The sequence below is a fragment of the Zootoca vivipara genome, chromosome 7, assembly GCF_963506605.1.
Source record: "Zootoca vivipara chromosome 7, rZooViv1.1, whole genome shotgun sequence".
In the NCBI taxonomy this organism is placed as follows: Eukaryota; Metazoa; Chordata; class Lepidosauria; order Squamata; family Lacertidae; genus Zootoca; species Zootoca vivipara.
Window position 1 is genome coordinate 69,039,784 of NC_083282.1, and position 10,352 is coordinate 69,050,135.

Here is a 10,352-nt window from a genome sequence, read left to right on the forward strand (position 1 = left end):
ATCTCTGTGTTCATTCAGCTACACACCCTGCCAAGAAGCGATGCTGTTTACATTTTCTTTTCTTTTTTAAGATCCTGCATTCCTCCTGTCAGTCAGGGCTAATTATTGCCACCTTCTTCCTGGTACTGGAATTGCGCAAGCCCTAACCAAGGCCCCTGCTGAATTTCCACCTTTCGCTGAATTACTGTATATCTTTGGTGATGAGCTAATACTGCCCAGATTGAGTAACCATCCTATGAGACACAGGGCCAGTCAGCTGGACCAATGAGATGCAGCCGTGTTGCCAAATGTTTGAGAATTGTTGCACATATGCATGAATAAGGGGCATCCATAAGAGGAATGAGACACTTTGCATTCTCATACTGAAATAAACAAGATTTTCTCACAACAAGCTACCCACAACTTGGCAACAATGCAAAGCTCTGGTTTTTTGTGTGTGTGCGCGCGCGTGCACGCACGCGCCAAGGTTTTAAAAACTATGAAAACTATTTTTCCCATGGTCAGTCCTCAATTAACCTTCAACAACGGATCTCCCAAGTAACCTTTAACTTTAAATTAGCTCTGATTTTGATCAGAGGAGTTGCTCTGTTAATGCCCTGTGAAGCATCTCCTAAGGATCAGGGTACCACCAGGAAAGGCCTGGGATGTGGAGTAAGGGATTACAATCTGCATGGGAGAATTGGATGCTGGTGGCTTGTGCTTACTGCTCTCCCAACTTGATGTACCTTCATGGTATTCTGTTGCTTATCACTGGTCTACTATGAGCTTCTCCATGGCTATTTTTTAAAGCCAATTTCTCGTAAGCTAGTGGGAAGTTGCAGAACATGTTCTTCACACTCTCTGAAGGTTGTGCATTTTCAGAACAGGTTACAACAGTGTCCGAGTTACAACATCCGGAGTTTGACATTGCTGCTGTCTTCTTGACTAGGCTGCCGCTTCATATACAGCCCCTAGTGGTTAGCCAGTTGCCAAGTTTTCCGAGTATGCAGATGTCCCCCTAATTATGACAGGGGGAAGCAGTGATTTGTTGTGTCCCTTGTGAACTAGTGAGTTCTCTCCATGGTGATCGGCACTTGCTCTGCGTTCCAACTCTACTGATTTTGGCACCCAGACCTGCTTTGCCTTTTCTCCTTTACTTGGAGGATAGAGACAAGTTTTTCTCACTTCCCCATAATATGAGAACCCAGGGTCGTCCAATGAAGCAGAAAGTTAGAAAATTTAGGACAGACAAAATGAAGTCCTGGTGGATAATTGTGCTCACTCAAGTGGGTAATATTGGTGTTAAAAGTGTGTGTGTGTGTGTGTGTGTGTGTGTGTTTTCCCCTATATATATATTTGTATGTCAGTGGGACTTGGTGGCACATCACTGTGTGTAGGGTTGGTGTCTTAATGTCAAATGGAGCATTTCTGTTTTCCATCTGCCCAGTCACTGTGTCTGGGTTTGGATCTGTTGGGATAGATTGGAAAGGGAGATGAACCGGTGAGGTCTCTTTCTTCTATCCTTCTCCACTAGGGATGCCATCTGTACCAGCTTGCCTGTTTCTTGTACCTTATTTATTGTTTTACCATCCATTTCATTCTTCTGTTACTTCTTTTCTTTCTTCTTTTGAACCAGTAATTCCTTTTAAATATGCATACCTTTAAATATATTAACACACGTGGGTATGATACAGTATTTCTGGTTTTCACCATCTTGGAAGAGGTAGGTAGCTGTAGTCGAAACAAAATAAAAAAAAATCCTTCCAGCAGCACCTTAGAGACCAACTAAGTTTGTCATTGGTATGAGCTTTCGTGTGCATGCACACTTCTTCAGATAGGGAGAGCTAGGCACTCTTACTATTTGGCAACGCTCTTTGTAGCTCTATGTTCCTCTGGCGCTTTGATAACCCACCATGGGAGGACGTCCTTGCTTTGCTTGTGGGTTGTCACTCTTGTTGATTTCCCTTCCTTCAACCAGCATGGTGGCTCACACTTTTGCAAGGCTGGACTGTGTGTACAAGCAACCCAAGGCGTCTCTTGGGGACCACCATGTTTTTAGGGGCATTGAGGTGGCAACAGACACTCTGAGAGGAGCACCTCCAGGTTCCCTGCCGTTGTTGCAAAGGATGCTGGGAAACTAATCTCAGATGGGGTGCAGCTGCAGTTGCAAGTTATGCCAGGGCTCACTGCTCGGGTGGCAAGGCCGCAGCTACCTGGGGTGGCAAAACATCTTGAGCCAGCCCTGACTCCTCAGGGAAGGCTTTGGGATGAATTAAAAAAATGCCTTTGGGGTGTCATTTGTACTAATAATGCCCCCTTTCTCTTCTCCCTCCCTCACCCCTTCCTTCCCATCCAATGTATATTGAATGTGTGTGCCACTTCTCCCCTCTTAATCCTCTCCCCACCCCTGCACTGCCTTGCACAACCCTTGCATGGCTTTGAACAACGGTAACTACCTTTTCTTTTTGGTTTGGTTTTGAATTTTTTATTTTATTTTATTTTCTTGCTGTCGTTGCTCTTGTTCTGGCTGTCCTCCCGTTTTTGTGTGGGTGGTGACTCTTGTTGTCTCTCATTAGATAGTTACGCTTCAGCCTCCAGTAAGGAGCGGCGGGTAGGTGAGAAGGATTCTGTTTGTGCTTCTCGTTGCCGCCGTGGGTCCCCTCCACCTACCACGTCTTCGCCCCACTCCCTCAGTGACTGTGTCAGCAGGTCCATGCCCTCTCAGCCTGACCCCTGCTTGATGGACGAGAGTTGGTTTGTTACCCCTCCCCCCTGTTTTACTGCAGAAGGTCCTGACCCCGTCAGCATGGAGAGCAACCCCATGGAGGACCTTTTGATTGAACATCCCAGTATGTCCGTCTATGTCACCAGCAGCAGCATCATTGTGGAAACGGAAAATCCTGAGGAGCACATCCCTGAAGGGTAAGCTTGGATTATTGAGGGAAATGGGCCAAGACATTGGCTACTAAGAACAACCTCACCCACTATCAGATTTCATTACCAAAATAATAATAATAAAATTAATTTAGGCAAATGAGTCTTGACTGACGGTCTGGGATCATTTTAAAATCAATTCATTAACTGATGAAGAGCATATGCAAATAGTGTCCAAAGTGACAACTGCCACAATGTTTAGATATATAGATGTCTATGAAATTAAGTATTGTGCAGGTGACACTGTGATCTAAACCATTGAACCTCTTGGGCTCGCTGATCAGAAGGTTGGAGGTTCAAATCCGCACAATGGGGTGAGCTCCCGTTGCTCTGCCTGAGCTTTTGCCAGCCTAGCAGTTCAAAAGCATACCAGTGCAAGTAGATAAATAGGTACTGCTGCAGCGGAAAGGTAAACAGCGTTTCTGTGCGCTCTGGCTTCTGTCACAGTGTCCCGTTCTGCCAGAAGTAGTTTAGTCATGCTGGCCACATGACCCGGAAAGCTGCCTGTGGACAAACACCGGCTCCCTCGGTCTTGAAAGCAAGATGAGTGCCGCACCCCATAGTCACCTTTGACTGGACTTAACCGTCCAGGGGTCCTTTACCTTTACCTTTTTTTTGCCTGTGTGTAAAAAATTAGTGTTCCCCCTGTTCATAATACTATGTGAGAGAGGGGGTTATTAGTTTTTTGTTTTATTATGTATTTTGTGTTCTTATTCTGCATTTTTCTACTGTAAACTGCCCTGGGATCTTTGTATGAAGGGTGGTATACAAATTTAATAAATAAGAATAACAATAACTCAGGGACATCCACTGAAGCAGAATGTTGACCAGTTCTGTACTTGTGCCTTTTCTACTTTCTTCATCATTGAATGTGATAACTTCATTTTAAAAGAATTGGGTGTGTTAGTCTTGCATCTGACTGTTTTGATGTTGTAAATGATTTCCTACACACACTTTTTTATTATTATTGAAGTGACTAGGGTGTAGAAATAGTCTTGAGGCCATGGAGGAAGCTCATATGTTCCCACCATGTATACAGTCTAATGTGTAACATGTTCAAATGCACAGACAGTTCATTCCATCCCTATCCCTGCAGAGAGGAGGGAGATCTCATGAGTGGTCTCTGCATACAACTGGTTCCATGTTTTGTGGCAGGCGGATTGGGAGGGCACAAGTATTTCTGCTTCCCCGCTATACTTATGAGTGGGCTGCTTCGATGAAGAAGGCCTTTTGCAACTTTAGGGGAAGTCTCTTATGTCCTCTCAAGTAGGCCTAACCCTGCCAAGAGCCTTGAACCACCCTGAGTCTTGTGTACCTTTGTTTCTGCAGTGAGGTACCTGAACGCCGTTTGCAGCGTCATGCCCCTCACCACTCCACCTCTCTTGCCACCAAGGCCGCCATATTGGAGAAGGTCAACCAAGTGCGTCGGATTCAGAGGGCAAAGCAGCTGTCGGAGAAGCACAAGTTCAGTCAGAAAGTCATGCAGCGGCAGAACCGCACCAGAGAGTGCCGCCCGCGCCGGGCCAAACACCAAGGCAGCTTTGTCTACCAGCCATGCCAGCGCCAATACAACTACTAAGCTACTTCAGGAAGTCTACACTGTGGGGCATTATCCTTTTAACTTTCAGCTTCACCAGTTCCTCACAATGCTTTCTTCAGCCAAGAGGGTCATCTTCGTCCATTTTCTGAAATAAACCCAGTGCCCTCACCCCTTTGAGAAAACCTCCTACATTCTCCTGAACTGGCAACGTTCAATAGTTGTTCTTTTGTGGGCTTTTCATGGGCTTTATATCTCCACCTCCACACCCCTTTTTCAGCAAGAAATACATTTTCTGATTTACAGCTTCCTTTCCTTTTTGGGTTTAATCTTCCCCATTCCCATCCCTCCATCCACAAGCGTGGATTTTGATTTTGATCTGAAGGTGAAAGAAACCCAACATGACCCAGTAAAATATCCCAGTAATAAGGCTGCAGGTCTATTTTGAAACTCCAATGTGGGTTGTTGTTGTTTTTAAAGAGGTGTTGGAGAAATATGCATGCCTCTTAGTTACCAAGAAAGGCCATTTATCCTTGGTTATATTCTTGGTCACCAAGCGGCATGAAATCACACACTGGTTATTGTAGGAATAACCGGTGTTAGACTAATTGGTGCTTCCAGTGAATATATCACATTTCAATTTCTTTCCAGTGAGTTACGTACATAGTAGGGCCAAATGGCCTTGTCATTTCCTTGGGTCCCTTGTTGTTGCACTAGGGAGCCTATGACATCAGTGCCTTTCTTTATGACATCACACTCTCTACAGTGTGGTGTCACAAATTGAGATACCAGGTTCATGTGCAAACTGGAAAACAAAAATAACAAATAAACCGAACAAGTCCCAATGGAACTACTTAAAACTATATCTTATGGCAGATGTCCTTCCTTTAAAAATTCACAAATTGCACATTTGTTCCTTTCACTGGGCTGATGTGGTGGCTAGTCATGAGGCATTCTGGCATATCTTTAATTTTATTGGGGCTGTAAGACCCATGAAAATCCAAGGGAGTTTTGCCATTGACTTCAAATAGAAGATGGATTGTGTCTGAATCTTCAGTTCAGTAGTGTCATGTGATGTGAAATGGACCCTTTGAAAGTTCATTTTGAGCAGCTGTAGCTGCCAGCAGTGGTTTATGGGTGCTGCAGAAGTTCACAGTTATTGAAAGGTCAAACTTGTATTAACGTTGTTCTTAATCACACATGACCTTTTTGAAAGGCAGTGGGCTCTTCCTCCCTCTGATTACTTGCATAAAAGCTATCCTAGTTTTTCTTGTAGTATCATTCATGTGGCTCCATAACTACATGAGCAAGTGTTTAAACCCGTGTGTACAGAGCACAGTTGAATGTGGTACTTTTTAGAAGGACATCAGTGTGTGTGTGAATGTAAAATAAAATAACTTCTAACAAGGAAAAAAACCCACAAACTTTAAAATCCTAACTTTGCATCTTTATCCCATGCATTTTATCCTGAGGCTGATCATGGCAAACTTCCTCTAATGAAAATATTTCATTGTCCTAAGGAAGGAAAATATTAAAAGTCACCTGAATAAAATAAAAACAGACATTTGACAGAGACTCTTGTTCTGAGGACTTTTATCAGGTTGAGTTCTAAGGGCACCAACCAGATAAGCCCATGACAATTGCTTCAATGGGAAACAGATATGTAAATAGTCACATTTCTTCCACTGATTTCAGTGGGATGGCAGGATCATGCCTTAATATTATGTTTAGTGGGAAAACATCATTTTTCCGATCCTTGCCAGCAGTAGAGCACTTCATATTCATTCATGTTATCTTATTCTGGTGTTGATGCTAATGCCAAGGACCTCAGCAAAGAAAGGGACTTACACATGTTTTTAGAGGTAATAAAGTATGTTGGAGGAAGTAATGAAGGATGTTAGATAAGAGATTGAATGAGGCTAGAGGGATGAAGTAAGTGGGTCAAAGACAGAAGGCAAAATAAAGGGTCCTATGCACGCTTTCTCGAGAGTAAGCACCACTGTATTCAGTGGATTTATAGGTTCCGGATGTGTATCAGTGAAGAAGGGATCTAAAGCTGTTGACCAGGTGTAAGCCAAAGACATGGAGGTCTGGACCCTAGAGAGTAGAATGAATACCCTCTAGAGAACAGCATGAATACCCACATTTTGAAGAAAGCCTTTTACAATCTAGAGCACCCAATAAACATAGTCATTAGATTATGAGAACAAATAGCTTTGATTCTGTAGTCAGATGCATGGAGGAGGTCTCCTCTGATCAAGACCATTTCAGGAATACCGTATTTTTCCGTGTATAAGACTAGGTTGTTGTTGTTTTTTACCAAAAAAATTAGGTTTAAAATTGGGGCTCGTCTTAAACACGGGTAGTGCTGAGGGGGTGTTTTCTTAATTTGGAGTCCCCCAACATAGGGGGTGTCTTATACATGGGGGCATCTTATAGACGGAAAAATACGGTAATTGGGTTTCAGTCTAATTATTTTAGACAAGCATTGTCCTGTTAAAAACAATCCCATATGAAATGCTTGCAACAAAACTGTAATTTTTTTTTAAACATTTATACTGTATTCTTGTTCATTTCCCCACCCACCCCTTCTATCAAGTTAATCACAGTGTTCACATCCTGATTATGGTCACAATGACCATTGATTCTTAAACACTTGCTCGGTCTGGTTGAGAACTGCAATTTTCTGTCATATTTAATCTGTACTGAGCTTAGGAATTTCCTATATAAAACCTCATAATGATCATTTGGTACTGTCTATATATACATTTTAAAAAATAAGCTTGATACATGTTTAGAATAAGAAAGTAAATTACGTACTGAAACTCAGTTGAAAGGAAAAAAGGTAGCATTTCAGTGCTGTGGTTTTATAGGGTTGCCATATTTCAAAAAGTTGTTGAGCAACCCTAGGTTTTAGAACCACCCACCCCTTATACTGTATCATATCACATTCTGCATGTGTTTCAAAAGTGGTTTACCATGTGAAATTTGGAGAAGGGGGCTGCTATTCAAGAAATATAAGCCTAAAGCCTCTTGGCTAAGGGAATTAGCTGGGTGGTCCTGGGCTGTGTTTCTAAAACCAATAGCTTTATATTCACATGACACAACCGAACAGAAGATTTCCATCTGAACTCAAATGCATCTGAACTAAAATTGTCTTCCACCTACCCGATCCTGGCACTATACCTTGGCAGAACAGCATAGTAGAAATCCAGCTTTGTCAGTCATGTCAGTGTTGGGAAGGTTGCCCCTATTGAATGCCTGCCTGTTCCACTGCTGTCATATGAGCACACAAAAAAGTCACCCTAAATGTTTCTTCAAAATTTAAACTACTCAACCGAAAAAATGTCGGAAACCTACATTTACTGTACATTTGAGCTGCTGGTGAAGAAGGTAAATAAAGACCAGATCTCATCCTAAAATGTTGACTTCTTCCTGTTCTTCTGCCATTCCCACCTGCATTTGCCTATTTGCTGTCTTCATGACTCTTGAATAGCTGGTGTTCATCACCTTGTCCTCATGAAATTAATGGCAAAACCCCCATATAGGATCAGCCTCTGTGCTTTTTAACTACTGCTGAAGAGGCATCAGTTTCAGCCAGTTTATTGGTACAGAGGACTTGGCAAGGCACCTTAACAAGGGCAGAACCTCAAAACTTGGTTGCTTGTCACCAGCTGCATGTTACCTCCAGGAGTAGCAGTTGAGAAAGACATGCCAAAATCCTGGTTCTGAAGATAACACTAGACAGTTGCCCAAATTTCGTTTTATGTGTGAGTGCTAACACTTCCGCAGAAAGCCTATCAGATAGAGAATGTCAAAGCTAATTGATTTAATTTTAGTTCTGGGGCAAATGCACTTGACCTAGAACTGAAAGCAGAGCAATTAAATTTATGACTGATTCTTCCACTTCTCCTTTGACTTACCGAGAAAGCAATAGAGCTGGCAGGCCTGAGCATGAGTCCCAAGTACTGTACCTGTATGGTGGTGGTCACAGATTATGTTGGTTTCATTTGTGTCTGATTAAAATAGGGAGATTAACACTTTCTCTAATCTTGTGAAGTGTTTACAAGTTTTTGCCTCTGTCATGTCACATTAAATGCCTTTTACCACTACAGCAGCTCTTGAACAAATCAAGGTGGTTTATTTGAACAGCTGAAACACATTGGGGGGTGGGAGCGGGGAGTGCAAATTAAATGAGTTTTGCATGTGGGAATTATCAAACAAATGCCCCAGATCCGCTTTGAATCTGACAATTCAAAGATATTGAAAGCTGCATCTTGAATTTAATATGGAACACTAGGAGTTAATTTTGGGGTGGATTTCATATGTTTATGAGTCTATATAGCTTAATATTCAAATTCTGGAAATAAGACTTTTCCCCTCCCTAAAAAATTCACAAATACTGTATTGAATATCCTTGTTTTTGAATGTCATTTTTGAGAAAGAGTGTGATGTTAACGATTTCTGCTTTGATTCACTGGGTACTCTTTATTTTCATTGGTGTGGAAATCAATTTTGGGAGGGGGCATCTCACCAGAATAGGGCCTCTGCCCCTTTAAGTCTGCAGCTCTACAGTTCTGTGACACACCATAAAGTCTGGTTGTGATGGGGGGAAACTACACCTCAAAGCTCTGAAATGGCCGGAAGTCCCAATCCATTTAAAATTTACTACCACTTCGTCTTACAAGCTGTAGGTCAAATTTATTCCCACCATTTATGCTTCATTGTCAGTGAATCATGATTTACATTGTAATTGAACTTTTGCAAAGAAAGACTTCTGAAAACACCTGTTTTCCAAACAGTGGCTTCAAACAGTAGATGAGTTTGAAGCCTCTCCTTCCTTCTCTCCCCATGTCCTTAAGAATTCAAACAGATTCATATCTCCAAAGGAACATTAGCAAGTCCATTTTTCTAAGTAAAAACTGGATTAGTTAACTTATTTACCTTTGCCTCCTATGCTGTCCCCACCTCTGCAACATGTCCAAGAGGTTCTGATCTGACACCTTAACGCAGAGATGAGGAACCAGTGGCCCTCCAGATGTTGTTGGACTGCAGCTCCCATAATCCATGAACATTGGCTATGTTGGCTACAGTTGATGGAAGTTTGAGTCTTACAACATCTGGAGGGCCAGTTTCCCCATCCCTGCCTAAAATCAACACACTTAGAAAAAAAAATTGGCTTCAGTAGGATATTCTTGCAGGTGCGCTCGGGGGAGGGGGGGCAGTCCCAGTGTTAGATTCCTTCTAGAGATGTTGTCCTCCTATGGGGGTCAAAAATTATGGCAGTGTTTCACTCTGAGCAATGGGACCTGGCTTCCTATTTCGTGCCCCATTAAAATTACCATCGTATCTTTCACTACAACTTTAAACATGCTACAGTAAGCTGCGTGATGCCGTCCTCTGGTGATACCATATAATTTCGCGGCAAATTTGTGAGATCAACTCAGTTTCTCAACTGGGTGACTTTATTTTGTGAGCACTTGCACCTTTTGATTGTTTCTGCTGGTTTGGTGCCTTAGCAGTACACACGAAGAAATGCAGACAGCGGTTAACGGGGGAAAGTATTGTACTGGCACAATTTTGCATGTCTTCACACCGTTTTTCAATTATACTTGAGCATTGGCGTTCAAAAAGGCTCCCAGGGTAGTGGCATTCCTTTCAAAATGAGAGTAAAAGGATGATGAGGATACTTTAAAAGCTCACAAGTTGTTGCCCTTTAATGATACCCAAAATCATCTGCTTGAAGCAGCTGCCTCACACTGCCTAATGCCAGTGTCAGCCCTAACAACAAGTACTTATCCCATAATATTATTGCTTCCACTCTGAAGACTATTGCGAGCTCAGCCTGAGGTCAAAACATGCCCTGTGTAGCTTATGTTGATCAGATTTGTGACACCATCAT

General features: G+C 42.5%; 1 protein-coding gene across 5 annotated transcripts in view; it reads left to right on the top strand.

Moving 5' to 3' along the window:
* TP53INP2 (tumor protein p53 inducible nuclear protein 2) overlaps positions 1-8,562 on the top strand; it is a 32,115-nt gene extending 23,553 nt beyond the window's left edge. For 3 of the 5 annotated variants that reach the window (XM_035123922.2, XM_035123921.2, XM_035123923.2), the window contains 2 exons: positions 2,556-2,901; positions 4,243-8,562. In XM_035123922.2, the coding sequence (XP_034979813.1) occupies positions 2,556-2,901; positions 4,243-4,492 (596 nt within the window). In that variant the 3' untranslated portion in view covers positions 4,493-8,562. The remainder of the gene's footprint in view (positions 1-2,555; positions 2,902-4,242) is intronic. The other 2 variants (XM_035123925.2, XM_035123924.2) reach the window with 2 other exon arrangements.
* Positions 8,563-10,352: the final 1,790 nt, after the last annotated feature.